The sequence below is a fragment of the Phaenicophaeus curvirostris genome, chromosome 5 (assembly GCF_032191515.1).
Source record: "Phaenicophaeus curvirostris isolate KB17595 chromosome 5, BPBGC_Pcur_1.0, whole genome shotgun sequence".
Classification (NCBI taxonomy): domain Eukaryota; kingdom Metazoa; phylum Chordata; class Aves; order Cuculiformes; family Cuculidae; genus Phaenicophaeus; species Phaenicophaeus curvirostris.
Window position 1 is genome coordinate 26,260,874 of NC_091396.1, and position 14,842 is coordinate 26,275,715.

Consider the following 14,842-nt stretch of genomic DNA (forward strand, 5'->3'; position numbering starts at 1 on the left):
TGTCAATAGTTTTGCTAGGATAGTCCAATTACCACCATTTTGACATCTGAGAGAATCTGAATATATAAAACTATCCTTCAGTGATTACCTAATACACTACAATACACGTAAGCCTAGATGGCATTATTATTTGCTGAGTATTCCACCATTTCTTTAGAGGCTATTGGTAAAACCATTCACTGAAGCAATTCACAGCCCACACAACTGTAATAGGATACAGAGGCTTCCACCTTTATGTTAGAAACTGAACTAAAGCTGAAGTCAGTAGTAATGAAAACCACTAGATAGCTGTTTTCTAGGATTCATTAGTCCCAGGCCCAGTCACTAACAGACATATGTCAACATCATTAAAACATGCCTATACCTGAATCTTTCAGGGCTTGATGGGGAAAGGAAATTTGTGCTTGGAAAATCAGACTCTAAACTGGGATGACTACACACCAATCAAAATTTAGAAGTCAGATTCTGCAGGATCCATGTAACTTAAGAAAGCACGTGCCATTGAGGCTGCAGTCCTTTACCATCACTACAAGAAAGCACCAAGGGTCAAACAACATGTATTGTCATTTAGTGTGGCTTGGTGACGAATTTTATTCTCCCAGTTATGACGTTTCTGCTCTGCTAGCTGCCAGTCTACAGAAAGCAGTTAAACAAACCTGGAAATAAGCCACTTACACCATAAGCACCTACACCTCTGAAATGAAAAGGAGAGGTGTGTCTGGGTATACAAACAGTAGCCAGAGAAGGTACATTGCAGGAGGAGGATCTCCTTTTTCCACTAAATGTTAGTGTGTTTCTTACACTTCTGTGTTACTTCAGTAAGTGCAGACTGGAAACAGGTTGCAGGACAAAACTCAAGCTGTTGACTTCCTTTTAAACTGTGCTTCTTAATGAATCTGCCTACCAGACACCAAAGTAATAGTTTCTGTAAATGTTTACCAATGGACATAAACCTTCAGTATCTTAATCTGATAGCTTTCCTGGCTGCTGATTTTAAAAAGTGAGTGTGACTCAGTGAATCATGCATTCATAGAGTCACTCAAAATGCAAGCAAATACAAGAAATATGTTTCACTCCTTGGAAGTTGCTGCAGGAAAAAAAACTCTGCTAATGCATCTTCCAAACATTCTTTATCTGCTTGGCAACTGTTGCTCTGGTAAACATCCTGAATGAGCCTATACAGATTCATCACTGAGGATAAACTTCCTTGCTGCTGACATTAATGTTCTTCTTTTTGTAAAAAGAATGGGTCTCACCCGATGGTGAGTTGAAAGTTTTCAGACACTACTACAACATGGTACAGCCGTGCATTACCTCTGCGGAAAAATTGCAGGCAGTGAAATCACAGGCCTGGAATAAAACTGTTATCAGATATACCACCTCTGAGTTGATGAAAGTATAACCATCATTGTCAATTCTAGGAAAGGTCCAGGCTGTACAGTTAGTAATCTAATCCCGAAGGCTGAGTAACAGTGACTCTGAAGTGAATCATTTGGGATCAGTTCCATACAATCCAGGTGAAGAAACGCACATGAAATACAGTTGGTGAATAATAGCTAGGAGTCTGATTTTCATCATTTGACTGAAAGCAAATTGTTTAGTCATTTGGGATAAAAGTAGGTGAGAGACAGTGTTGGTCAGCAAACAGATCCCCAGCCTGGACAGATCCTGGAGCTCAAAGGACCTTATGCCTACACTCTGCTATGTCATTTACCCACTGATGTAAGTTTATCCTGGATAAGTCAATCCATCTTTATTTACCTCATTTTGTAACTGGCCTAATAATGCAATTTTAGATTTACTGATAAGGAATGGTGTAAGAGCAAAGAACTATTACATTGTTATTTTCTGGAGTTCTTACATCTTTCACATTCAGCCTCCATCTAAGCTTTGACAAGTCATGGAATTCTAGCTTAAGTGCCAAGGTTATTTAGATAAGAAATTAATACAAAATCAGACCTACGATTAATGTATCCAATTAAATAGCAGATTTTTAATGTTAATTACTTGCAGTATGCTACTCAGTAGTAATACCAGGTGTGGTATGAAACTATTTTTAACATTACATTGATTCTTTTTTTCTAAACTAAAAAACTGCACTCTTCATATTTCCTCTGCTCCTCTGGGTTACACAAGTAAACCTCTAAAAAGTATTCTCTACATTTCAAACTAATTTGTACAAGAAGATCATTACAGACAGGAAAGCAATGATCAAAACTGAAAAACAGAAAAAAAAAGACATTGAATAAAGTAAAACATCTATTTAATTTAACAAGGCCATCTCACAAGAAAACAACAGAGAAAGGAACCCCAAGAATCTTTTTAAAATCTCTGAAAGGCAGTCAGCTAAAACAAAGATAACATCAGTCTGGCAGATGTACTAAAAAGAAGGCAGCTGGTTAGAATATGCTTCACAATGTAAGACATATTTAAGGACGAATGACACATGCAGACATCCTAGAAACAAATAAAGGCAGGAGAGTACTGTCCAAACACGAGACGTATCAGTACATGTTCCAAAGTCAGCTTCCCCACAATCCAGATGAACTCATTCCCAGTTTCTTTCACAACTCCTCACCATTTTTTTCCAAATGTCTGGGAAAATTAACACGAAACCCAGCCCTTTCCGTAGAACAAAATTTGTAAGGAGGTACCTTGCAGAACAGTAGAAAGTAGCACTATATTAAACATTTAAATCAGGGATCATAGATTTTTATTATTATTGATTAATATATTGTCCAATATTTATTGAACTCAGCCTGCTAGAAATCAAACTGGAGAACTGAGAACTCCAATGTAATGCATAATTTTATGACAGTTTCAGAGAAGGGAATGGGTTGATCTCAATGTGTTCCTCTCCATAAAATCCCAAGAAGAACACACCCATAAGTACATTTTCAGTAGAGGGATAACAACCATAGTGCCCTTAGGAGCACTGGGAAGCATACTACACACTGTTGAAAAAAATAAAACTGATGAAATGCACATTTCATTTTCACTCGCTGAGGACCTTAAAATTTTGCTCTGGAAGTTCTAGGACAGACTGAGAGTGAAAAAATTCCCAGATTTAGGATACTCATTGTCAAAAAGGCTTGGCTTGGAATCTGAAGTATGGTTCAAACAAAAAGCTACCTTTGGAAATGATTACTTTTTAAAAGACATGTGATGATTGACGTAATTTTCATAATAATTTCTCATCTAAAATCTTTATAAATCAATGGGAAAGGTCTTATCCTGCCTTAAATCACTGCAATCTTCTAATGATGGAAGACAACACTGCCACATCTGCAACCCCTTCTTTTTTTTCCCTAATACCAGAAGGGCTGCCATCCCATAGCCTGTAACAAGAATACTGAGGCTAGCAATCAACTTCTACTGGAATCCCATTTTCTGGACTCTGTGTGACTCTACCCATCCACATACTACAGTTTCAAGAATCTTGAGATTTATACTGAAAATACTGACCAGCAAGTAACTTAACCAAGCCAAATGCAGATTATTTGCATCCCAAGCTAGATGTTCAGTTAAATTTCTCCCATAATTCTTACAGTCTGAGTTTTGAATCTTTTAAAACTGATTTAGTAAAAAGATATGTTTAAAAACAAGAGTCTGCAGTTAATATTGTATGTACAGAATGATGTTACTATCACAAATGTGGTGAGAATACTGACATGCCTTGGTTTTAGTACATTTTTTTCCTTTTTTTTTAAGAAGGGAGTGAACTTTCACCTGTGAGAGGGAAGAATGGGAAAGAGGCAGTTGTAGCATGGCCTCAATATTCTATGAATTCGAATACTACAGTAAATCCTACATAGGATTTGTCCATAGACAGTGGAGATATGTGGGGGCAATGCATGTTATTATTCTCAAACAGTGAAGCATTCCTGTCTCTCAAAAGTGCTAGAATCATTGTGAAACCAGTGATTTTACTGTGATGCTTGTTGATTTGAGCAATCTTCTGTTTTGATAGCTGGATTTTATGAAAACATACAGAAATAAAGCACTGTTTGAATGGCAAATGATAGTGACAGACCTCAATTCAGGTACTGTGATTTTATCGACATTGGAAAGCATCATGAAGTCAGATTCACTCTGAACAAGAATCAATTCCAATAGCAAATCGGCATCTGTAGAAACAGAAAATCCTAGAGAGGTAGCAATTTATTATTAATAGAGTACCACAACAATTCTCTCCCCCAAGGACATTACTTAGATTCTTGAAGCAAAATTCCTTGAGCTGTCTGTAAAGAACACTAGACAAAGCTAAAACTTGATCTTGTGTGTCTGGTTATTGCCACATGACAATGAGTAATAAATATGAACTACATACAGTAAAAAAGATGGATTGAGAGTAGTAAACTTGTACCTGAGCTGAAAAGGAAAGCAAGCCTATAAAGGACTTGGGAATCAGAAGTAAGAAGATCTCATCATGTACTCACAAAAAATATAAGTGCAAAGTTCTCTAAACAAAGGGGAGATCTCTAATTTCCTAAGAACAGCAGAAGTAGCTGACACAGCATGGAACCACTTTTCTAGATTATCTGCTACCAGTAATTGTGTATAGATCCCATCTGTTTTTCTTGAACAGTCTGCAAGCACATCTTAGACACATCTGTCTATATCAACTCCTGAAACACTGCTAATTCAGCTGACTCTTAAAACTATTTGCTCTGGAAGGATATGAGATGTCGAGATATCTCCCAATACAGCAATCAATTCAAGATAGCAAACCAGTAAGTTAAAAAGTGAAAGATAGTCATACATTAGGACTTGAACATGTTGCTATGACTATCATTGTGTATATGTAATCATGTCAGGTATGGAAGAAACGTATTCGTGTATGGCCTTGCAATTGCTGTAAGTAAACAGTAATGTGACTAGTGCTGATAAACTGACATGACCTGAGCACTATGAGTAGCAGTAACAAAGTCAGATAAAGTATTTGGCTGATACTATTAATAAATTCAGTGATGGTCTGCAAACAAGGTTGTAAGGGTATTTACAAAAATAGGAAAATACCTAGCTTTACTCATGAAGAGTATTTTCTCACATGGATTGTCCAGCACAGCCAGGCTCAATGATGGATCACCAAACAGTTAGCATCTGAAGAGAGTTTCCTGGTTTTTAGAGGATGATCCAGTCCTCTGTACTCTAGTTCACATCAGCACCAGTAGAAAAATGTTTGCACGGGGACTTTTTTCTTGTGAATAATAATAATAATAATAATAATAATAATAATAATAATGCTTATTTTAGCTGGAGTAGCCCTGTATGTAAAATCATAGTGGCTTTCTGAAATCTGAGCAAAACAGGCACAAATCTTGTTGATGTTTTCCTTCCTGTGAGGCAAGGACAAAAATCACAGACAGGGAAGGGATGGGAAGGGATGGGAAGGGAAGGGATGGGAAGGGAAGGGAAGGCAAGGCAAGGCAAGGCAAGGCAAGGCAAGGCAAGGCAAGGCAAGGCAACTTTTTACACCACAACAGCAAGCAAAGAGTTTTCTACGGCAAGCCACAAAAGCAAGAATCCTGACTTTCCACTGTGGCAACTGCACGACTCAGCTTGGTGTCATCTGCAAACTTGCTGAGTGTATACTCAATCTCACCGTCAATATCATTGATGAAGATATTAAACAGCACTGGTCCCAGTACAGACCCCTGAGGAACACCACTTGTCATGGATCACCATCTGGACTTTGAGCCATTGACCACTACTCTCTGAATACAAACATCTGAAGAGACTTACTAGTGAAAATTAAGAGTGGTTTTTTTGTTAATACTAAAATCGTCTGAAGTGACTGGATGCTTCTACCCTATTAGCCTGATGTTGAACAGAGGCAGTAAGTCAGACTTGCCAGCACAGTAGGTTGAAATCAAAAGAAAGTCACAAAAAATATAAATAAGAGAATTTTCTTGTCATTTAAGCCTTCTCTGACGTCTTTCTCTTTGAAGAAGAACTTGGTCTCTACATTTCATTTTGACTGAGAATGAGTAAGCTGGTGAGCAAAAGTTTTACTGGATCAAATGGATATAACCTTCTATTACAGACAAATGCTGAAGAGCCTATCAGGTCTGTTAGACTGCTTCAGTTCCAGAATGTTCCATATGTTCCAGAGAGACAGAGATGGATTAGCAGGGAAAACAGTAAATAGGTGCAAAAAAGAGAAAAAGTTGTTCAAAGGAAGATGTGCACATTTAAAAGGTATGCCTGAGTACCACCTGGATACCACACAGTTGCTGCACGGTGACACTCAGACATCTCTGAACTTGGAACATTCTGGCAACATGGCCTTCTGGAATTGTGACCATGTGGTCAGCATTCAGGCTAGAAACAATGGGGCTCTTCTTCGCTCCTCCTCTGACTTACTGGGTCATTGTGTCTCTTGGCACTTGGCTTTCCCAGAGTATCAAGCCTTTATGTACAAATACCTCCAAGATCTCAAGAAGGTAGCTGATAGTTAAACTAGGAAGTATTGCTTCACAAATTGAAAATTAACTAAATTTAAGATAACATTCTTCAGTTAATTATTAAATCTATTTTAAAGTTCTTAAACCTCAAGAAGTGTTAAGCTTGTCAGTAAAACAAAAGATTTAAGTCAGTTCTCATTTGCCAAACATCTTCAAACATCCCTAATCATTAAAAGCTGTCTTGAATAAGAAGTTTTCAAGAAAACTGTACTTTGTATTTGCTGTTGTCTAACAGGAACCAAGTGCTATTGAACTGAAAGTAGCTGCCAATCTTCAGTGTGTGTGTAGATAGCACACACACAAGTAAACAAGATAAAACTGTCAGAGCAAGAAAGAAATGCCCACAGGGTCCTGGGTGGCCATAGATGATACACTGAGCTCCAGTTAACCGTTCACTTCTGTATGGCAATGCTCCAAGAAACTGTTCATTACATTTACCAACACATACCTCACCCTGCTCCTTTACAGACACCATCCATTAACAAAAATAACGATTAAAAAAACACAAGGGAAATATACTTCTGAGAACCTATTTCGCTAACATGCTGCCACTGTGAGACCTATATAACCAAGAAAAGCTGTGCCATAGCAGAATTTTTTACTATTATACATAAAGTGTAGATTCTTATCTATGAAAGCAGATAGTTAGTAGAACAGACATTAGCTGATGATCACTGGCTAATGCCCTTTTCTTAGGCAGCTGTCAGCCTGTATCCTGGCAACCTCTTTTACAACCATCTTATATTGCTTTTGGAACAGTATCAGTAGCAGCAACAGAGATAGAAACTTTACCACAGCTGCTGTGTGTCTGATTGATTTTTCTTTTTTTTTAGATTCTTTTTGTAAAGACACAACATAGTCTTTTAGAGCTTCCAGCTACTAAGCCTAGCTCATTCATCAATAGAAAGAAAAAATAGAAAGAAAAATTGAAGCAATGTATTTTTCAAACTGTAAATGTAAGGAAAATTCAGGTCTTCTCTGTGATTCTTACTTGTAATTGGTACAGTTGCTAGAGCTCCCTTGTTAATAATCACTAAAACTGTAGATTATTCTTCAACTCTTTTCTGTCTTTTTTTTTTTCCTGTTTCACAATGTGGGGGCTGAAGGTTATTGTGCTGAAATAAAATTGCTGCATTATATAATGCAGTCAGTGTTGTCAAATAGAAGAACTAGAAAGACCCAAAGTCAGCGTGTATGAAAAAGAGTTCTATTATGTTCTTAATTGTAGGCACACACTCCAGAAATTCCTGCAGGTTTTGTTCAGCAGGAAACAGTCACGGAGGTTTGAGTTTTAAATCATAATTAATTGAACTTCTAGTATGACTGAAAAGATTCTCCAAGGAAAACCCCTCTTTCTCTCTGCTGCCATTTCACGTTACTGCCTGTAAATGCATTCACATGGTAAGCTGCTGTGTCATCCCTTGGGTGGGGTCAGCTCCAGCAGCCAGTGCAAGTAAAATCACAGCCAGCTGCTACTGATGCTACTGCTGATGCCACTGTGGGGTGGCCTGTGATTTGGCAGGGAGGAAACTGATAAACATTCAGGACTGACACAACCCTCTCTGCCACCAGTATTAGCACCAGCAATAATGATCATTGATAATCAAAGTGTCTGATGGCTTTGAAATACCCTGGGAGTGAGAGACAACTGCTAACAGTTAATGACCTTCTAGCCTAGTTTGGAAAATGACTAGCAGCTATGCCAAACTGATTTCATAATTACAGTTGTAAATAACCCATGGAGAACAGTTCAACCAACCAGATATATCACAAAGAAACCTTTACAGGTAAAGGCAAAGAACAAAATACATGGTGGATGTGGGTTTTTCTTGGTAGCAACCATGACGCATGTATCATACACGTGTTGCTGATAAACCCAAGCTCTGTCTTGCTCCTCTCACTTTGCTGGCCTTCAGCTGGAAGTTTGAATGCCTCTAGTCTAAGAATTCAGTTTAGTGCTGAAAAATGAAATATGATAAAGCATGCTTTTATTTAACCAGCTGATGCTAAAATATCACATTTTTCAATCACCTTGAATTGTTCTAGTATAATGTTGTATCGTTTTCAAAGTAGGCAAGATTACTATGGTGGGTCGTGTTTGTTTCATGATTATCCTTTCTGTGAAGTCACAGTTCCCAGATAACTGTGTACATTTATCCTCAGTCCTGGAAAAAGCAATTTTGGAGAAGACATTGGCAGAACAACTTCCCTCTTCTATAGGGTTCTCTTTTAAAAAATAAACCAAAAAAAACCCCTCAAAAATAATTTTTAAAAAATCAATATTTGGTGAATAACAGAGTACATGTCATATGAGTTGGAGAACTGTCATCTTCCAGCTTGACTGTATTTTCTAACACTTATCCATTTGTGCAGAAACAAGGCAAGAAGACCAGAAAGCCAACAGAGGAACCTTCTAATAAGCATCTCTGAAAAACTTCTAAGTTCTTTGGCTGACTTATCCTCTCCTTATATAAGAAGATTTACATAATATTTTCTTTACTTCTCCACAATGCATTCCACTACCAGTCAACTACATTCATAACTAAAATGATCCTTCCATCGAAGAAACAGTTACCAAAGATCTTCCACTCCATCTTCTCACCCAGTAGCACAAACACCAATACTCAAAGCATCCTTTAAAGGTGTTTATCTAAACTACCCTTATCTAATCAGTCCTTGAAAACAATGTCTCTTAGCAACCTATTTTCAAAACTAATTACTGCTACTGTCTAGCTACTCCCTCTGAATACCATCTCTTCTCTGTCAAGAATATTGCTATCATGTATTTTTTGCCCTTTGCTTTTTAATTACCCTGCATCCCACAGAGCTCACCAGAGCTTTTTTCTCCCCCGTGTCAGCAACAGAGTTTTACTTTTTCGGACTTTCCACGTACCTATAGGCTCCACTCCTATTACACATTAACTTGGTTGCTGCCACTGGGTTTTTTTATTCAATATCTATTTTGGCTTGCTCCTGACATTTGCTGTCCAGATTAGTGCACATATCTGTAAGGTTTACACTAGGTTTTCACTTGGGTACATTTCAGATTTGTTCTCCAACTTAGATTCTTCAAGACTTTATGCTGTCTATGTAACTAATTTTAGTTGCTTCCTGCAATCCACCATGTTCCTTGTCATACAACCAAACATCCCTCTGAGTTCTACATTTTCCCACATTATATTTTCTTGCTCTTTAATTTTGTAAGTTCTTGCATTAGAAATTACAGTTGTCCTTCAATGAAAGCATTTTTTTTACCCCTTAATGAAATTCTTGAGAATCTATCTTTTCTACAAGTATTTTAGCAGCAATGAGCTCATGATCTTTACTGCTATTTATACGTGTCTATTAGCATCTTAGGACATCTCATCCTCCTGGCACATTCTTGCTATAGTGGAACGTCATGCATATTTAGGTGTTAGATGAATAACTGAATATTAATAATGTCTCCAAGTCCTGGCTCATAAAAGGTGTGGGGGCTGTTCTGGAAAGAAAGACACACTAGGTATGGAGGCACATTTCAGTTAACCTTGGCTAAACATACCAGTAGTTTTAAAAGTATTTGGATTGAAAAGTTCTTCCTCAAATGTTTGATGCTATCTTCCTTCATTAAGTCTTTCTCTGACTTCCTGTTTTCAAGATCACAGTTCCGCATTGTGGTGAACACCAGTAACTAACGAATCAACAAACATTTTTCCAAAGACTGCAAGGTTTTTTCGGTGTTTTATAAGAAATCTGTACCAATTTGGGGTGTGACGCCTCCCACCGATAAATTTCCTCTTTTAGGCAGCAGAAAGAGGAGAATTCGGCCTTTCTAGTGTGTTCGTGCTTATTTAAACCTACATTGAATGTCACCAAAGTTTGCAGTGGAGGGTGCTTTATAATTACTTTGTCATATTATTAGTCGTTTGTTTTTCAATATTTTGCATTGTTTTGAAATCTGAAAAAATTTCAGAATTAAAAAAAAAAAAAAAGCTAAACGTAAGGAGGATATGGAGCTGTTGGAACGGGTCCAGAGGAGGGCTATAAAGTTGATCAGAGGGCTAGAGCACCTCTGTTATGAGGACAGGCTGAAAGAGTTGGGGTTGTTCAACCCAGAGAAGAGAAGGCTCTGAGGAGACCCAGCCTGATCTAGTGGGACATGTCTCTGCCCATGGCAGAGGGATTGGAAATAGATGATCTTTAAGGTCACTTCCAACCCTAACTATTCTGTGAACTATTCTGTAATCCTCTGCCATGGCTTATGTGTGCTGCACATGGTTGTGTGTGTAACAGTATTTCAAGGGTAGGTATATAACCTTTCCATTAAATGATGATGAAAGCTCAAGTGAACTTTAATAAAGTCTAGTTATTTGCAGACTGGAGAAAATAGCTAAGATACACAATGTAAAGTCTAATAAATTGGCACAAAGAGCTAGTTTTATTTACAAATTTACATTTAACCTGCTTTATTTACAAATGTACATAATGAGTATTCATAAGCCAAGAGGCAGGAAGGTCCCTTCCTTTGCAACTGACTGATAACAATAGTAGCTCTGTCTGAGATCTTTACCTCGTACTGTAACCCTGCCAGCTTCTCCAGTGCTAGCAGCTAAGCTCCTACCTCCCACTGTTTGACTCATTTTCCCTCTTTTTATTTCATATTGACTGCTACTTCTATGCCAGCATCTTCGAGTTTGAGGATCAAAATTCTAGGATTTACTTTGTATTAACCAAAACTCTAAGACAAATATTTTTACAGAAACATGGTGCTCACAGAGGAAAATCTCCCCCGAATCGCCATTAAACAAGACGTCACCATCCTATATCTTTGTGTCAAAATTCCAATTCAAAAATAGATCTGAATTTTGTCTTCAAGCAAGGTGATTCCCAACAATAATGTCCACTACTCTATGATACACTGCAAAGTCACTGGCTTGAGAAAAATAAAATAAAAATACCGTCAACTGCTCTTCTGAAGTCATGACTGACTGCAAAGTCATTATGGAATGTACCGCATACCAACTAAAATATATTGTAGCTATAGTCTAATAATACTTTGCTAAGTCATTAAAGAAACTTCCTTGTGTGGAAGTGTGGCTGAAAAGCTGCCTGATGGGAAAGGAACTGGGTTGCTGGTCAACAGCTGGCTCAGAGCCAGCAATGTGCCCAAGTGGCCAAGAAGGCCAACAGCATCCTGGCTTGTAATCAGAAATGATGTAGCCAGCAGGACTAGGGAAGTGATCGTGCCCTTGTACTCAGCTCTAGTGAGGTTATACTTTGAATACAGTTTTGGGCTCCTCAATACAAGAAACACATAGAGATGCTAGAGCATGTCCAGAGGAGGGCAACGAAGCTGGTGAAGGGTCTGGAGCACAAATCTTATGAAGAGTGGCTGAACAGGAAGAGCCTGGAGGAAACTGAGAGGACATCCTAGAGTTCTCTACAACCACATAAAAGGAGGTTGTAGTGAGGTGGGTGCTGGTCTCTTCTCCCAAGTAACAATTGATAGGACAAGAGGAAATAGCCTCAAGTTGCACCAGGTGAGGTTCAGATTAGAACTCAGGAAAAATTTCTTAACTAAAAGAGTGGTCAAGCATCGGAACAAGCTGCCCAGGTGGAGTCACCATCACTGTAGGTGTTTAAAAATGGTGTAGACATGGCAGTTTGTGACATGATTTAGTAGACATGGTAGTGTTGGGCTGATGGTTGTACTGAATGATCTTAGGGATCTTTTCCAACCTTAATGATTCTATGATTCTATGTGGAGTTGGCACATTTTTGTAACTGTGCTGAAGACTAGATGATACGGGTTTCTGCTATGTCTCACTGTAAAAATGCATTACTCCCAGATTAGTCCACAGTACAGACCTTGTTCTTTAGGACGCCCCTGGTAGCTCATATAAAGAGAAATCAGTTGAGCAGACAGAAACAAAGTAATTACAATACTTACACAGCATACAGACTTGGACCAAATCAAGATTTTAAACACACATCAGATACCTTGTCTATGGTACCTCTGCCCTTTCTCTAAGGGCTTTGTACCTATACCTGATTTTAGCAAGAATACTTTGATACAATGTACAGACAAAGAAAAGCATTGTGGGTGCTTCAGCTACCACAGATGCACTGGGAACTGTTCACTCTGACACACCCATTTACAGTCCAGCAGCACTACAACCATTAAAGGAGTATCCACTACCACTCAAACAAATGTTATATATACTTACTATACATGTACCTGCAGTACCTGGGTGACAATGGCCATGAAAAAGGTATTTCGTTAGGCTCCTGGGTCTGATGAGTGGAAAAATAATGTAGTAGCGTAACTGTTTTCCCTAATCATAAAATGCCTTGAATCAGTTTCTGCCACGATGACAGCCTGTTAAAAGCATGGCCATTTTGCTCACACATGGTTGAATCCACCCCATGTGAAATTTCAAAAGCATTTTGTCATTTTGGACATACTTCTTTATTTTTTTTTCTCTGTATTAGCATTTAGTTTTTAAACGCAAATCTTTGAAGCAGATAACCAAGCCATAGAAAGCTAATTGACAAACAGCTGAATTTTCTGGTCAATTCTAAACCACTTTGTTACAAAATCTTATCAGTTAATCCTAAAGAAACATCTGGAAGTCCAAAACAAACATGCTTGGCATAAAATTTCAGTCACAGATCAGTGCATTTCTGCTTCTGTTCAGCAAGGCTGTGTCCAAATGCTATATGTATTAGCTGTTAGTTCAGTTGTAAATTCAAGAATGCAGTTATTATATGCTGGAGGCGGGGTGTTCATTCCTCCCTCCCCCATCTTCTCTCTTTTCTCTGCTGCGCGAAATGGAGCTGGGAGAGCAAGCTAAGTATATAACAGCAGTCACATTGTTGAACAGAGCTTTACCAGAGTTATTCTAAATTCAAAGAATCATAGAATCATCAAGGCTGAAAATACTTCTGTTCTTAGTTTAAACTTAATTTTAATCATCTACTATTCACTATTTATAGATATGGAATTGCCTTTTGCAAGCAATACATAGCTTTCCACAACTACATAGACCAGCGCAGCTGAGGTTACAGTTCTAAAACATCTCTGGTAACTTTTACAAATAATAAAACTTTACATAAAGACAGACACAGGAAAACTATTAGCTGTCTAGACGGAGAGCTCTTCCTGTCTGAGCACAAACTTATCAACAACTATAAGTATTTTCATTCATAAAAAACTTACCTGTTTCTGTTAGACAAAGCTTCAGGAAACATAATCCAAAAGTTGCCCATAATGAGAAGCTGACCATTTTTTTCTTGGAACTGTTTTGCAAAACCAAGAGATTCTTGCAAGATGTAGAAAGAAAAAAAGCCCCAACACTTGTGAAGGCTGCAGTCAATGAGTCTGAAGTTTGCTGCACTTTTTATTCTGATTCAGAGGAACTGAAGTAATGACATAACTGGGAGGGGAAGATCCATCAAGTCACACCCATATTGCAACCAAAGTTACCCAGCAGTAGAAAAAGGAGTAGGAGGGGAACTAGAACTGACTAAGCAGCCACACATGACTTTTAAAGAGGCACTAGACCTTCTTGTCTTACACAAGTACAGTCAAAAGTTACACTTACTGTGCTTGCAGGAAAACTTCTGCAATCTCTCATGAGTTAGCTAAGAAAGGCACTGTTAGCTAAAGTTTCCTCTCTTGCATTTTAAAATCTCCTCATTATCAGAAACCAGGTGAACATGAAGCACTAAAATTTCTGAATCTCAGCAATGCATCTACAACTGCCAGCATGGTTCCCCACATATTTTGCTTATTTTGTCCCATCTCACCATTTTCTCTTTCTGCAGTTTAATTTAGAGCAAGCAAAATGCCTGCTCTGCAATGAACCTTTCTGAAACATTTCTGTTCATCCCTGGAGGATAACATCGTGCAGAAGGTAAATCGAGGCTATTCAGTCTGCCACAGCCCATTCTACCCTTGATTTCTCTGGACAGGCTTCTCTAACAAAAATAGTAACAAATGCCAGTGCCAGCAGTGATACTGAGGACTGAGGCTGATATTTTATTGTATTGATGGTACAAGGTGTGGAAGGAACTATTTTTCCTATTCCCAACTGCCAAAGCAGAGAAACAGGATGATAACATGACAGTGATGCGCGGAATCAAACTTCACAACTTAGGAGAGTTATAAAGCAGCAGTTTATTGCCAGCACTAGGGTGCAAGGGGAATTTCTCCTCCTAGGTTGCACACTGTATTTTCTAACAAACAGCTACTTATAGTGTAAAGGCATACGTATTCATTAACGTAGGCTAGGCTATTACAATTAGTTCACTAAAAGGGCTTTACTATTACAATTATTTCCTTTATTCCATTATCATAAGTCCGCACTTCACCTTAGCTGAGTTGGCTGTGTTTC

General features: G+C 38.2%; 1 protein-coding gene across 4 annotated transcripts in view; it reads right to left on the reverse strand.

Annotated features, from left to right (window-relative positions):
• Nucleotides 1-13,887, reverse strand: part of CD44 (CD44 molecule (IN blood group)) — a 48,942-nt gene extending 35,055 nt beyond the window's left edge. Inside the window, exon 1 of one of the 4 annotated variants that reach the window (XM_069858098.1) lies at nucleotides 13,666-13,887. In XM_069858098.1, coding sequence (XP_069714199.1) covers nucleotides 13,666-13,732 — 67 coding nt within the window. In that variant the 5' untranslated portion in view covers nucleotides 13,733-13,887. The remainder of the gene's footprint in view (nucleotides 1-13,665) is intronic. The other 3 variants (XM_069858097.1, XM_069858099.1, XM_069858100.1) reach the window with 3 other exon arrangements.
• Nucleotides 13,888-14,842: the final 955 nt, after the last annotated feature.